Source organism: Monodelphis domestica, chromosome 4, assembly GCF_027887165.1.
Source record: "Monodelphis domestica isolate mMonDom1 chromosome 4, mMonDom1.pri, whole genome shotgun sequence".
NCBI classification, from domain to species: Eukaryota; Metazoa; Chordata; class Mammalia; order Didelphimorphia; family Didelphidae; genus Monodelphis; species Monodelphis domestica.
In genome coordinates this window covers 143497648-143513445 of record NC_077230.1, presented here as the reverse complement: position 1 = coordinate 143513445, position 15798 = coordinate 143497648, and the positions used below count along the sequence as shown (strand labels likewise).

At 35.6% G+C, this 15798-nt stretch overlaps 1 protein-coding gene across 5 annotated transcripts in view; it reads right to left on the bottom strand.

The window, feature by feature from the left end:
• Positions 1 to 15798, bottom strand: part of ARHGAP15 (Rho GTPase activating protein 15) — an 892738-nt gene that overhangs the window by 723237 nt on the left and 153703 nt on the right. For all 5 annotated transcript variants that reach the window (XM_056793814.1, XM_007494120.3, XM_056793815.1 and 2 more), the window contains exon 4: positions 11221 to 11282. In XM_056793814.1, the coding sequence (XP_056649792.1) occupies positions 11221 to 11282 (62 nt within the window). The remainder of the gene's footprint in view (positions 1 to 11220; positions 11283 to 15798) is intronic.

The following is a 15798-nucleotide window of genomic DNA, read 5'->3' as shown; positions in this document are numbered from 1 at the left end:
CTCAGTTCTATTATTTATGTCTCTCATTCTTCCAGCCCATCACAGAAATTGGGATTCCTTTAATCTTACTATGATTCATTCCCTCCCATTCAATTCTGTTCAGGAAATATTTTTAAGTATCTACTGTGTCAGGCACTATGCTAAGTTCTGGGGATACAATTAAGAAAAAAAGATAATCTTCACCCTCAGAGAACTTATAGTTTAATGGGAGAAGACAACACAGAAAAGAAAGCCTAACAACACTAAGAGGGGGAAGTCACTAAGGAGTAACTAGCATGGAGATATATTCTGTGGAGTGGAAGTCAAGTAGAGTTGCTAATGGTGAATGCAGTTACCAGAAAGATTTGGAGCCCTGGAAGATTTGGAAAGAGTTTAGTGCTCCACTTTCTAGCCTTCCAGTCAGAGAAAAGAGGCAACTAAAGGTAAGTTAAGAAGGTCTAAACCAGTGATGGTGAACTTTTTAGAGATGGAGTGCTAGGCACCACCCCAATCCCCAGACATTGAGTGCCACACCCTCCCTCCTCCTTCTCACAGACAGGAGGAGGAAGTGTTCCCATTGGGCTGCTGGACAGGGGGTCAGGTGATGAGAAATGCATATGGAGAGGGGGAAAGACAGTGTCTGTAGTGCTCTGCTTCCCTCCAGCTATGTCACATTATGAGTTCTGCTCCTTCAAACCTAGCTCCTCTCCAACCCTAACATGGGAATCACCTTCACCACAGACTCAACAGGCTGTCATCTGCACCACCACCTCACATGACATGTGAGCCCCTCAGAACCTCAACCCTGACAAGGGAGGGAGGAAGTGCTCCCATTGGGCAACTGGGCAGGAGGGAAGTAAGGCATATGGAGAGGGGAAGGGAAACAGCTCCAACCTGAGTCCATCTGGTTATCTAGTAAAAAAAACTCTGTTAGGTGACTGCAGGCATGTCCACAGAGAGAGCTCTACATGCCCTTTTTGGCACACGTGCCATAGGTTCAACATCATGGGTCTTGACTCTAGAGCCTTGTTGGTGAAGCTGTGGAGAGAGCTTTTCCATTCATTTTTTTCCATAGGGCCTGAACACATTTTTGCATGCCCTGCCCCTCTGTCTAGTCACCCAACATGAACACTTCCTCCCTTTGCTCTCTGGGGTAATGTGGGGGGCTCAAAGGGAGCTTGAAGTTGCATGTTGGGCATGCAATCCTGAAAACAGTTGCCAATGTTGTTCCAGAGTATCCAAACCTTTCCATACATCTTCAGTTTCTCCCTCTCTCTGGATTCCTTTTCCTTGACCTATAAATATGCTCAGATCATCTCCATTCTTTTCTAAAAAACATTCCTTTCCTCTGCTATTCCTTTAAGATTACCATCTCATTTTTTAAAAACCTCTTCACTTAATAAACTTCTGGGATGAATATTCCTCTTGCTCTTTCTTATCATTCCTCATTCACTCCTTCCTCTAACACTTATAATCATGACTTTCCCTTCACTGTTCTATTTAAACATTTCTTTCCAAGGGCAATAATGACCTTTTCTCCCCCTCTTTAAACCTAATGTTCCTTTTTCTGACCTCATCTTTCTTTATTGGTGACCATCTCTCCTTCTTTAGCACTTCTATTCTTTTGATTGCTGTGACACTGCATTGTCAAGGTTCTTCTCTTTCTTTCCTTTTTGACCAATTCTTACCTTCAAAAGTTTATTTCTTCTTTACTCAAAGGCTTTCTTCTCTTGGCTTTCCATTTTTATTTACTGGACTCTAAATATCTCTCATGCTTCCATATGACTTCTGCCTTTTTCTGACATTTAAATCTCTTCACAACCTGATCTTATGACCTTTCCAATTTTCTAATACTTAACTCCTCATTGGTTCCATCAAATGGTAGATGGTTAATAAATATTTGTTGACTGATACAGATAGTTCTCTAATATCTAATCTTTATCTACAAATCTCCATAGCTTTGTACCTTTATTTCCAACCTCTTGCTGGATACATCCCCACTTCAAACCTCACTGATTTCTCAAACAACATCTAGGAAATATATTACCTATCTCTATATGAACTGCTTCTCTTAAAAATATCATTTTTGTTGAAGGGTCATCATTACTATTCTCTCAGTAAACTAGATTATGGTTTTCTGATAAAGCTTTGGACTTGCAATCAGGAGGACATGAGTTCAAATCCAGAACCAGACATTTACAAGCTATGTGACCCTGGGCAAGTCTTTTAACACTATTTGTCTCAGTATCTCATCTGTAAAATGAGTTGGAGAAGGATTTGACAAACCACTATGCTATCTTTGTCAAGAAATCCCCAAATGGTGTCAGAAAGAATCAGACAAGAATGAAACCACTGAACAACAAAAATTGTCTTAAATGTTTGTCTTTAAAATTAAATAAAATTAAATAAAAATTGTCTTTAAATGTTTAAATTTTTGACTTTTTTCTCTCCCATTCAAATGGCTGCCAAGTCCTGACTATTATTCTTCTGAAAAATCATTTCCATCTGTCATTTTATTTTTATTTCCACTACAATATCCTTAATTCAGGCTCTTGTTCCCTCTTGCATACATTGCTATAAATGGCCTCCACAGTAGAGATTGCTGCCTCCAGTTTATTTTCTCTCTAATCTATTGCTCTGATTATGTCATTTCTCTAAAAAATCAGAAGACTTCAGTGGCTCTTCCTTGTATCATCCAATTTAAAGCTCTTGGTTGTTTACTCTCTCCTCTGTACCACTAGTTTGTAAAATTAGTAAAATTATTTTTCATATTTTTGATATATAGGAGGAAAATTGAAATGTTCTCTGATTTCTTTTCTAATTTTTGCCTCCCATATTTTTCCCTTGACTGCAATAAGTTTCTGCCACTAATTTTATATCTGCAAGGGTTTCCTTTTCTTCAAGAAAAGAAACTCAGTTGCTGTCTTCCCTATGAAATCTTTTCTGAATTCTCCAACTAAAAATGGTATTCTTTTTCAAATTTTTCATAATGCATAGTCTGGGCCTCTCACCAGAACTTATTGTACTGAAGGAGAAACTCAATACTTCCTAAAGAAGATCACTCCATGTTTTGTTGTTGTTGATTCATTTTAATCCTGACTGACTCTTTGTGATTCCATTTGGGATTTTCTTGGCAAATATACTGGAGTGATTTGCCATTTTCTTTTCTAACTCATTTTATAGATGAAGAAACTGAGGAATCAGAAACCTCTAAGTGACTTGCCCAGGGTCTTACAGCTAGTAAGTGTCTGAGTCTAGAGTTGAACTCAACATTTCCTTATTCCAGACCAGGTACTCTAGCCACTGTACCACCTAGCTGTACCCATCCCATGTTCGGATAACACTAATTATTAGAGAACTATTTTATATTAAGCCCTTCCTCATATCACTTGCATATATCAATCTGCTAAGCAGAATAAATAAAGTCTTATTTCTTTAATGTTTCAAATATTGTAAATCTCCCTAAGTCTTTTCTTCTTTAGAATAAATGATCCCAATTTCTCAAATAATCATGTATAGTATGATTTTCCATCCCTTCACAATCCTGGTCATGTTTCCATTTGTCAATATATCCCTCCTAAAATGTGATATTCAGACCTGAATAATGTGGTCTGCCCAGAGAAGAAAACAATGAGAACCATCAGCATCCCTTGTTCTAGGCACTATTGATGTAGTATAAAATTAAATAAATCTATTTTAATTCCTTCTACATAAAACTTTGTTTCAGGCACTGGACATCACAATGGTCCATCCTGAGTTGATATTTGTTTTGAGTTCTAAACATATCTATTACCTTCCCATCCTCTAGTTCAACCATATACATTCCACTTTCCTTCGGTGTCTAAATAGCATTTTTATCTATCAATCCACAAGTTTTCTCAGAATACCTAGGTATTGCTAGGTGCAGTGAGACCTAGAGAGAAGTATTAAACCTGGTCTCTCTTGTAAAGGAGCTTATTGGAAACCTCTTTCTCATTAAAGAAATGCTACATGCTTAGACTGATCAAAGTATCCTGAAACCCTCACATTAAGTTCAGTTAGGTTTATTGATCTATGGCTATATGGTTAAGTTTTTACATTGAGAGCAGACATATTATTTTTTTGCTACTGAGAATGTTCCTGGACATACCTTAAGTAGGCAAAAGTGAGTTATGAGTGCTAATTTCTTTATCTCTCTGAAACTCCCATACGTACTGTAAAAGGGAATATGTGACGTCAAAATGGTCAGGCTACTTCCCAGAAACCAATTGGAGACATTTTAATATCATATCCTTATTTGGATATGGATATGGATAATATCATACCTGCTTATTTGCAGGTAGCAATTCAGAGGGATTAGAGCCAAGATGGCAGAGTAAAAGCAGGGAAGACCATAACTACCATGAGAATCCTTTCCAAACAATCTTAAAGTTACACCACAAAACGAATACAGGAGTGAAAGAACCAAAAAACAAACAAACAAACAAACAAAAAAAGTAGGTAGCAGTACTAAAGACCAGCATTCTCTACCAATTCAGAAAATCTTCTTTAGACAAGGAAATGTTGTTTTTAATTCAAATTTGGTTTAAATACAAGTTTCATTAGATAAATAATCAAATCAAATTAGTGAAACTGAAAATGGATAGAAAAATAAATCCTTACCAAGAAAATCACTATTGATCACTTAATCAGGTGTGTGGTGTGGAGTGCAGAGGAGGGCTTATTTCATCTAAAATAAAATGCTTACAGATGTCTTACAAAAATTAACTAGGGCTGAACTGACTTGGGGAAATTTAAAGAGAAGAAATCTATTTCTTCATAGAGCCTTGTAGAAATTCTTTGCATTCTACAAAATGGACACCAGATGGCAGCACATTATAAGACCAACATTGATCGCATTTGCTCTTCTAAAGGAAGCTGAATCGAAGATAGTGCTTAGAACATACTCATTACCTGTGCACTGAATGCTTTACTTTTTTCCTTGTTAAATAAAAGAACATCTTTAAAATTCTTTCATTTCTATTGCTATTAGTGCCACCATAACCACTTCTCCTTGTATAAGAAATGATAGAGCAACAAACCAAAAAGACAATGGGGGGGGGGGGGGGGATGAATATGTTTCCGACATTGGGGAAATTTATTTCTTTTTGCTAATTGTCTGATTCAGGCTTGTTGACTCTGATTCTTGCCATTCAACCACAGTGATTGTGGAGAAGCAATATTCTCTGAAAACTCTAAGACATGGTTTCTTTAAAAGCAATTGGGCATTATTGCCTTTTTTACCTTCTAGTCAAGCTCAAAGACCTGGAAATTTATCTTTTCAATGTAATTCTGACTGCTCTGGCATTCCATAATTCATTATTATTAAGTATCTTGGGAAGAAAAACTTTTTGCAGTAGTTTATATCTTCCTTTGTGGTGTATCATATTTAGAAATCTCATAAAGACAGGTAGAACCAAGAAGCATGGGATGATAAATACAAATAGAGAGAAGTACTTTGTAAAAATCAAACTTCTCCAAACCCTTTGAAATATCTCCCCTCAATCCTTTCTTTAGCTTTTTTTTCTGAATTACAAAATAGCAGACAGGGATATAGATGACCTTGTCTAATCTCCTGCCCCAAGATGTCACCCTCAAGTTAACTCACTATTTGGTGAGTCCCTGCTTCAAAGTTCTCTGTCATAAGAAGACTCCATCTTGACACTATAACTCTCCACAATGGCTCAGCATCTATTCTGGTCCACCTCTGCTCTATCTGCCTGGGTGCCACTTGGTTATCCTCTTTTCCTGTCTTTTATATTCCTACTTTCCAGCTTCCCATTATGTTCCCTGTCACTTACTTGTGAAGACATCTATAAGTCACAGTAGTAGACTTTCTTTTCTTTTCTTTTTTTAAACTCTTACCTTCTGTCTTTGAATTGATACTTAGTAATGGTTCCAAAGCATAAGGATCGTAAGGATTAGGCAATTTGGGTTAAATCACTTGCACAAGATCACACAGCTAGGAAGTGTCTGGGGCCAGATTTGAAGTGAAAAACTCCCATCTCTGCGCATGGTGCTCAATCCACTGAGCTACCTAGCTACGCCTTATAGACTACATTTTAAAAAATGAATACAAAGATATCTTGGGAGAGGTTGAACTAGCATCTGAGAAAACCAAGAAAGCTTTCATGAAGGATATGGGACTTGAAATTATTCTTGAAGTGAGAGATTCCAAATAATAGTGTTGAAAAGGGAGTACACTCCAAGAAATGTGGGCAATCAATGAAAAAGCATAGAAATGGGAGATGGAGTGATGAATGTGCAGAACATTGGGTATAAGAAGACTGGAAGGGCAGGAAGAGTATGGGTTGTAAAGGTATTTAAATCTCCAACAGGAGAGTATATATACCCAACAGGGGAGGTTAGATTAGGGTAAAACTTTTATAAACAATCTACCTCCTCTCACTCTTTTATTTTTATCCTTATCTCCTATTCCTTTCTGAATAATAAAATTATTTATCTGAGTATATATCTTTTCCCTTCTTTGAGCCAATTCTGATTAGAATAAAGTTTAAGTACTCCCTTTTACTTCCACAACATCATTCTCATGTATAAAAGCCCTTTTTGCTCTTCTTTTATGTGAGATAATTTGCTAAATTCTAACTCTCTATTAACCCTCCTCCCAGTGCATTCTTTTTTCTTACTCCCTAATTTTTTAGATATCCCATCATATTCAACTCACACATCTGCCCTCTGTTTATATATAGTCCTTATAATTGCCCTATTATTGATAGTTCTTGGGAGTTATAAAAATCATCTTTTCACGCAGGAATTTAATAATTTAACCTTATTGAGTCCCTCATAATTTCTCTTTCCCATTTACCTTTTTTATGCCTCTATTGATTCTTGTTTTTGAGGGTCAAAGTTCTTTTTAGCCCTTGTCTTTTTATCAGGAATGCTTGAAAGCTTTCTATCTCATTGAATGTCCACTCCCACCCCCTGGTCCACCCCAAGGATCATACTTGGTTTTGTTGGATATCTGATTCTTTATTGAAATCCTAGTTCCTTTGCTCTCTGGAATATCATATTCCATTCCCTCTCATATTTTAATGCAGAAGCTGATCAATCTTGTGCTATCCTGATTTTGGCTCAGCAATATTTGGATTGTTTATTTAGAGATGATTGCAGCATTTCTCTTGGAACTGAGAAATTTGGAATTGAACTATTAATATTCATAGAAGTTCTCATTTTGGGATCTCTTTCAGGAATAAGCAATAGATTTTTTTAATATATTTTTTAACCTTTTGGTTGTAGAATATTAAGGTAATTTTCCTTGACTATTTATTGAAATATGATGTTTTAACACTTTTTTTTACTATGCCTTTCAGTTAAGCAATTCTTAAACCATCTCTCCTGGATCTATTTTCCATGTCAGTTGTTTTTCCAATGAAATGTTTCAAATTTTCTTTTCTTCTATTCATTCTTTTGATTTTGCTTTACTGTTTCTTGATATCTTCTTAAGTTTAATAATAAATTAATTTTTAGGAAATTATTTTCTTCCATGTGCTTTAGTACCTACTTTACTATTTGGCTGATTTTACTTTTTTAAGGAATCCTTTGCTTCCACAAATTTATAAACATTTGTTTTTCTCCTTTATTTCTTTTTTCAGATTACATATCTGCAATTTTTAATAATAGTTTTCTGACATTTTGTAATCCATGTTCTCTCCCTTCCTCTCACCATCCTTCTACTCAAGAAAGTAAGTAGTATGATTTAGATTTGCATAAATTTCATATTTCAATGTTTGCCATGTTGTGCTATATTGTTTACACTAGAGAAAAATTCATAGAGGAAATATAATGAAGAATGTTATGCTTTAATCTGCACTTAGACATTGCCAGTTTCTTAAAGAGTGGTGGATAAACTTTTTTGCCTTGAGGCCCTTCGAGTTCTTCTGGATCTTTGCCTTGTTGATGATAGTTAAGTGATTCATAATTGATCATTGTAAATTATTGTAGTTACTGTATACAAACTTCTTCTTCTCTTCAAGGTTGTTGGGTTTTTCTGTGGTTATTTTTTTTATTTCTTAGAGCACAAGTGTTCCATTACAGTCATATACCATAACTTGTTCAGCCATTCCCCATTTGATGAATATCATTTTAGTTCCCAGTCCTTTGCCAAAAGCAAAAGAATGGTTATAAATATTTTCATATAAGTAGGTTCTTTTCTTCTACCTTTAATCTCTTAGGAGTACATTTTTTCCATGTGGCCAATTCTCCTTTTTACAGAATTCTTCTCTTCAGTCGATTTATATACCTCTTTTATCATAGCCCAGTCTGAATTTTAAGGTATTATTTTCCTCAGAATTTTAGTGTCTCCTTTACTAAGCTGTTGAGTCCTTTTTTCATGATTTTCCTTTATCACTCTAATTTTTTTTATCATTTTTCTTCTCCCTCTCTTATTTGCTTTTTAAAATCCTTTTTGAGCTCCTACAGGAATCCTTTTTTGTGTTTGAGACTAATTTATATTTTTTTCTTTTAGACTTTGAATTATTGATTTTGTTGTCTCCTGAATTTGTGTTTTGATATCCCCTGTCACCAAAATAACTTTTTATATTGAGACTCTTTTTACATTGTTTACTCATTTTCCATCTCTTTTCTTGACTTTTATCTTAAAAAAACTATTAATGTCAGGTTCTGTTCCCATGACTATGAGGGCATTGAACTCCAGGTTCTTTACACAGTTTCAAAACCAAGTCCAGGGACTATATAAGTTTTCAGTTCTTCTATTGTGATATTACCTAAGTAAATATGTCTTTGGCAATTTCCTGACCTATGCTCTAAATATTATTTTCCATACTGGAACTGGGACCAGGATTCCTTGCTCCCCTGCAGCAAAAGCACTGGTTTGCTAGTGTTCCTTCTCATTCTGGGACTGTGGCCCAGTACTTCAACCTAGAACTGGAACTTAGATGTGTGAATGAATGGGCAATACAACAGCATTCTGCACACAGAGGCAGCAAAGAGATCCATGTAGTCTCCTTCCAACCACTTGTCTGATCCCCTTACTGTCCATGGGGGTAGGGGAGAGCTCCAGAAAGAATTTCTGCAGATTCAGCTGCACCCAAAGCTTGCTTAGGATTTTCATAGTGAGGCATGTCATGGTGTGCTGGTCTGTGTTCCACTACCACTTTTGTGCAATGAACCTTTTATGATGACCTTCTTAGTTTCCTTGAGCTGAAAAATTGTTATACCCCTATCCTTTTTATGGGATCTTGTAAACCTTAAAATTTCTTAGACTTATGAATGTTGGAAATTTCCCCATTGGGAAATTTCATACTTGAAAAATTTCCTACTGATAGTAAGAACTCTATTGGAATGTGAAACTCTTTGACATGGGAGGATCTTTCTCCTCCCTACTTAAGACTACTTTAGGACAGAGACATTTTGCTAAACAATGGAAAGGGCTTTGACCTATGCTTAAGCATAGAACAGGAAGTTCTTTGAGTCATGATTGATTTTAGAATTGATACAATAGAGATACTTGGAATGACAGAACCAGGTCTTGGAACTTACAATCTCCACCCTACTCAGAGTAACAGGATTTACGAAGGGTTGCAGCAAAGATCAAGATTTAATTATTTGAGAATATGACCTGCAACAGACAAGTGCAAAGGAAACAGACCTCTGGGCGGTCCTGGGTTAAGCTAGAGCCACCATTGGCACAGGGGAGACATCGACAGTGATTGGTAGATGTGAGAACTGAGGGGAGGAGACTTAGATGGTTGCCTTAAAGATAGCGGAGTCTGAGGACAGAGGAGGAGGTTTTGCTCTGAGAAGTTTTGCTCTAAAGGAGTCTGAGAGGAGAGAGGTCCTGAAGGGAGAGCTCCTGGAGAGATCTGAGAGGAGGGCTTGCTCTGAAGGAGGCTGGAGGTAGAGGCCCCTGAGACTGTTTCTCCATTTTGGTCACGTGAGTGATAGGGACTGATCTCTTTTTCTTTGTCTCAGCTATCTAAGGGCTTGAGCCTTTGGCCCAGCCTAAGCAGAGGGGGTATTTAAGCCCTATTCCCTTCTCTCCCCTTTCTTTCTTTCTCTCTCTCTCTCTCTCTCTCTCTCTCTCTCTCTCTCTCTCTCTCTCTCTCTCTCTCTCTCTAATACCTTTCTTCCTACTGTTTGTAATTAAAAACTCCATAAAAGGTTGACTGCTGACTTGAGTTTTCATTTAGGAATTACATAGCTGAATTCCTTGGCGACCTTAAATTAATATATATATCAGTCTTTTAAAGTGATTTCCATATCACAATCTGCCACTCCAAAATTCATTTTGAACTATTATATCAAAGTTGTTTGGAGGGGGCACCTTGGGAGAGATCAAGAGAATCTATGGCCCTTCTCTGCCATCTTGGCTCTGCCTCCTTCATATAGTCCTTTTTTTCCCTCTGATTTCCAGTATCATGTTTCCATCTATCCAAAGTGATAATCCTTTCCCTCATTAGTAGGTTTTTCTCTCTAGCCCCATCCAATTTAAAATTTAAGTAACTCTGACAAATATTCTTTCAGAATTGTACTTTTACTCTATTTTTAACTCTTATTTGCTTGTCCCTTCTCTATACGTCTTTTAAAATCAAAATTTCTTGGCCACTCCCCTTTGCATACAAGTTTCTTCACAGATTTTCCATTTTTCCTCAATTCCAATTCTCTCTTCATGCCTTCAGGATTTTATTCTTCAGTGTTTTTCATCCCAACTTGACTTCCTTTTCTCAAAGAATTTGAGTACATGAGGCCCTACCTACTTTCCTTTTGAACATTTTAAAATTTATTCTTCATAACATAAAATAGAGTAACTAGTTTCACCAACATTATCATTATCTTCATCTCAGCACCCAGACCTTTTATATTGGTGTGACTCAGATCCAAAATACCAAAGCCCCATTGTTGGTTCAGCCACCTCTGCCACCTTTTGCAGCATGAAATTATCGCTAAATGCAAACATTAATGCCACAAACCATCAATTTTATAAACAAATGGAGAAAGGTTCTCTTCTATTTAGATTGCAAGTTCTCAACAGTCATGAAACATTCATTTGTATATTTCCTGCAGTAGAATAAAATATAGTGAATAATGATGATGATGATAATGGTGATAGGTGAGTAGAAAATGACAGTAATCATTCAATACCTTACCATACCCAAACAATACTAGTCACACACAAATTTAATCATGTGAATGAAGAGGCCACATCAATTATATGACACACCAAATTAAAAGATTCTTAAATACCTTAGTTTCTTCCCTCCATCTGCAATTTTGGCTTTTTGGAGATATCCTTCCTTTTCAACCATCTGCAAGAAAAATGCAAATGTTAAACACATGGCAGATTTTTATGTATCATCAGTTAGAATGAAACTCTTTCTTTCAAGAGTCTTTTTTCAGGAAGGAAGTCTCCTGTCATAGAACTTCATTAATAATGTACATATAGCTTATAACAAATGTCTGTAAGGTCATATGCTTCCCAACTAGTTAAATATGTTAAGAGATAGATTGATAGATTGTGGAATGGTTAGTGTGCTGCACCTTAATTTTTTGTTTTATGTGAATGAATCTCAAAGTCATTTGTTTGTATAATTGTTTCAAAATGATGAAATGAACCAGAACATAATGCCTTTCCTTCCTTCCTTTTCTGTGTACTAATGCTGTAATAGCACCCATTTTTCTTTCTCTCCTATTTACTCACCTAGTAAAAGGTAAGTTGGATGAGTAATCATATAAGAAATTCTTATACTGAGAAATAGCCAGGAATCCTATTCTCTTTAGGTTGTGTTTGTTATCACCCCTTTAGTATTATTATTTTTTCATAATTAGATATTTCATTTTCTTCCTACTTTTATCCCATTTTATACTACCATCACAATGCCTTGAAAATAGTAGAAACAATAAATATTCATTTCTAAAATAACTATTTTCAACTAACTAGTCTTGCCTCTCCCTTCCAGAGAGAGCATTCAATTTTTTAATACTCATTGTCTTCCCTTTTTATATTGTGATCACCTTAAAGAGTTTCAACAATTCCTTTTTACGTTGATGCTATTCACGCAAAGTAAGCTTACCTCGTTTGTAGGGCAGAGCCACTGCAAAATTCTGGAATAGGTCTAGTATGTTTTCATACTTCAACCTGAGCTCCCACTTTCCCTCAGATATAATAGCAGGGTATTGGTCTCAGTGAGTTGATATAATGCTTCTTAAGGTATCAATTGACTATATAATTAAAGTGTTAGCTATTCTTGGATTATTTATATCTTGGTTGAAGATCAAAATGGACTTCAGGATCCAAAGAAATGAATCTCAAGTTATAGAATTTCAGGCTCTTTAATAAGCAGTGCTAGTGAAGGCAGCTCAGGGGATTGAGAGTCAGGCCTAGAGATAGGAGGTCTGGAGTTCAAATCTGAACTCAGACACTTCCTGGCTGTATAATCCTGGGTAAATCACTTAACTCCTGTTGCCTATCATTTACCACTTTTCTGCCTTGGAACCAATACACAATGTTGATTCTAAAATGGAAGGTGAGAGTTTCGAAAAAAATAGTGGTAAAATATTTTTAAAATATTCTGGTCTGCACTGAACTATTCAAATCACTGCATAATTCAAATTCATTTGAACTAATAATCATTGCACCAGAAATATACAAGGTATCATTGATACCATAGGTAACTGAGATGCTGAGACAAAAAATAATCACTGCTCTAAATAAATGCATGGTAAAGAGTTTGGGAAGGTTTTTTAAAAATAGTATATATATATATATATATATATATATATATATATATACATTTAAATAGATAACCAATACAAATTAGAAAAACATTTATTAAACCTCTACTAGGTTTTGGCATTGTGCTAAGCACTAGGAATTCAAAAAAGGCAAAAGATAAGCCCTGCCCTTAAAGAGATCACAATCCAATAGAGGAAACAATAAGCAAGAAATGTGTACAAACTATACATAGGATAAATTGAATATAATAAAAGAAGGGAAGCATAATTTCAATTCATAATGGAGGTCAGAGAGTCCTGAGAGGTATAAAAATAAATTATCATTTCTAAATGAGAATATGAAGGGAGGCTTCATGGTAGGTTCAAAGCTAAATCCCACTTTTTGTATAACTTTGGGGAAGTCTTTTGAATTTTCTTGGCCTACATTCCCTCATCTGTAATATGACGGGATTGGAATAGATCATCTATAAGATCTTTTTCCAATTTTAGATCTATGATCCTTTAGCAGTTGCTTTTGGATTAAGTTTAAAGGATATTATTGTTGCTATTTAGTTATTTCAAATATATCTAATTCTTCATGACCCCACTTGGCATTTTTTCCTGGACAAGTATATTAGTGTGGTTTACCATTTTCTTTTCCAGCTTATTTTAAATATGAGGAAACTGAGGCAAAAAGGTTAAGTAATTTGCCCAGAGTCACACAGCTAGTGCTTGAGGCCAGATTTGAAGTCAGGAATGTGCATTTTCCTGACTCTATGTCCTTCATTCTATCCATTGTGCCATTTAGGTTGTTACCAGGTATTATTGGCAAAGCAGTGGGTTATAGTCATGGGACAAGGCAGAAACACAACACAATGCAGGACAAAATCAAGGATTTCATTCATTACGTGAATGAAAATATCCTTGGAAAGGTAAACTGAGGCCATAAAAACCTAGTAAGCAAATGATAAATGAAGAGTTTTATACTTTACCTCATACAATAAGGAAAAAATCCAAGGACTTTGAGCAAGGGATTGAGCATGATGATCTGACCTTTGCATTATAAAGATTATTTACATGATGATATGGAGGACAGGTCTCAGAGGAAGATAGGGGCAGCTGGCAAACTCACCTACGAGGGCCATTAGTGCAGTAACACAAACAAAAGGTAAGATGATTTAAACTATGGAGAACAATAGAAGAGACAGAAATGTACAGAAGAGATATAGCTAATTTATTTATAAGCCTAGCCCTAGATAATATTTGTGATAATGGCTTTATAGTTTATATATATATATATATATATATATATATATATATAAATGTTCTTTACAGGAGCATTTATACCAAAGAAGTAATTCAGCTTACAATGATTAAGTGACTTGTTTTACATCACATAAATGGAAAATGGGAAAGCTATGATTGACCTGAACCCAATTATTCTGATCCCAAAGCTATCAATTTTTTTCATTCCTTTTACTTTTCTCTCTTAATAATAGATATGATGGTAAAGATGATTTTATAAAGTTAACATAGAATCTTTCCAAGCATTGACTTCAATTCCTTCAAATAAAAGTTGCTTAATTCTTAAAAGTCTCAATAATGCTTTTCCGAAAAAAAAATTATAATTATAGACAGACTTTTTGAGCCTTATACTTTAGAGAACATTCTATTATCCTGTGGTTATTTTTTATATATTTCCTCCACATTTTCCAATTCTCCTTTGCCTATACATCAAAAGATCATTCGAATTGAAGCAGAAATTGCCCTTTTGGTCAGTCATACACTGAAATATGGTGCCATGTAACCATAGAAAAGACATAGTTTCCATCAAGCATGCCTTCTGTTAGAGAGAATGTGAAGGTTACCAAATCCTACATTTACAGAGCAAAAAACTACTGAATTGTATAACTTGTTGCAAAAAAAAATTGATCCCACATTGACAGGAAATTTCCTTTTTTCAAAGGCACTGCCTAATGGAAAAGTACTGAATGATGAGAGAAGAGGAGAGGATTAATTTGGTTGCAGTAACTTCTTTTTTTTTTACCTTCCATCTTGGAATCAATACTATGTACTGGTTGCAAAGCAGAAGAGGGGTAAGGGCTAGGAAATGGGGATCAAGTGACTTGCCCAGGGTCACACAGCTGGGAAGTGTCTGAGGCCAGATTTGAACCTAGGACCTGCTTTCTTTAGGCTTGATTCTTAATCCACTGTGCTACCCAGCTGCCCTGGCAGTAACTTCTTTTTGAGGACGTTCAATGAAATACTGATGACTTTCTGGATTGGGTCATCATGAGAAGGAATTACTAAAGGCACTAAATTGGCTCTCTGTGCTCATAGTGGGAATTACATTTTGCCCTACAGGACCCTCTTGAAGTCCTTTTAGAACACTAAACATTACAGTCTCCGTGGTTGGTTCTCTTGAATTAATATATTCTTAAAGATATTATCACTTCCACATGGTAAGCTAAATCAATGCCATGAATCCAGCTTATTTTCTGTAGCTTCCAGAAATTGTTATCCTGCATATAGACATGACTATCAGTTGTTATTGATGTATGATATATGATATAAGATAATATATGCAGAGGCAATGTAAAAAAATAGTGGATAGAAGTTAACCTTAATGTCAAAAAAACTGTATTCAATTTCCAACTGTAAATGCTAGCTATGTGGCTCTGAGTGAAAACAATTCTCAGTTCAATCATCAGTTCTTTTTGTTGGGAGTTCTTCACTGGAATCTCTTTACATCAAAAAAATCACAGGTATATCAAAATAGTAATAATAATGACAATAATGCTATTCACTTTTTAATGACATCTAATTTTGCTTCTACCTTAGAGAATGAAGGTTACAGTTTGGGACTCCTTTACTAGGCATCCCAAAACTGTTGACTTTACCTGGAGAAGAAAGGAGGAAAAAAAGAGACTTATGTTTTCATTGTCTCATCCTCTTCCCATCTCTAAGGCAAGTCAACATTGGGTCTGGCTGTTATTCACACTTCAATTTATACTCCTTGTGTCATGTATAACCCATGAGAGTCCTATTGAGGCTAACCTTCATGCTGATGTAAGTTTACTATAAACTGTAATAGGAATTCTATGGTGGTAA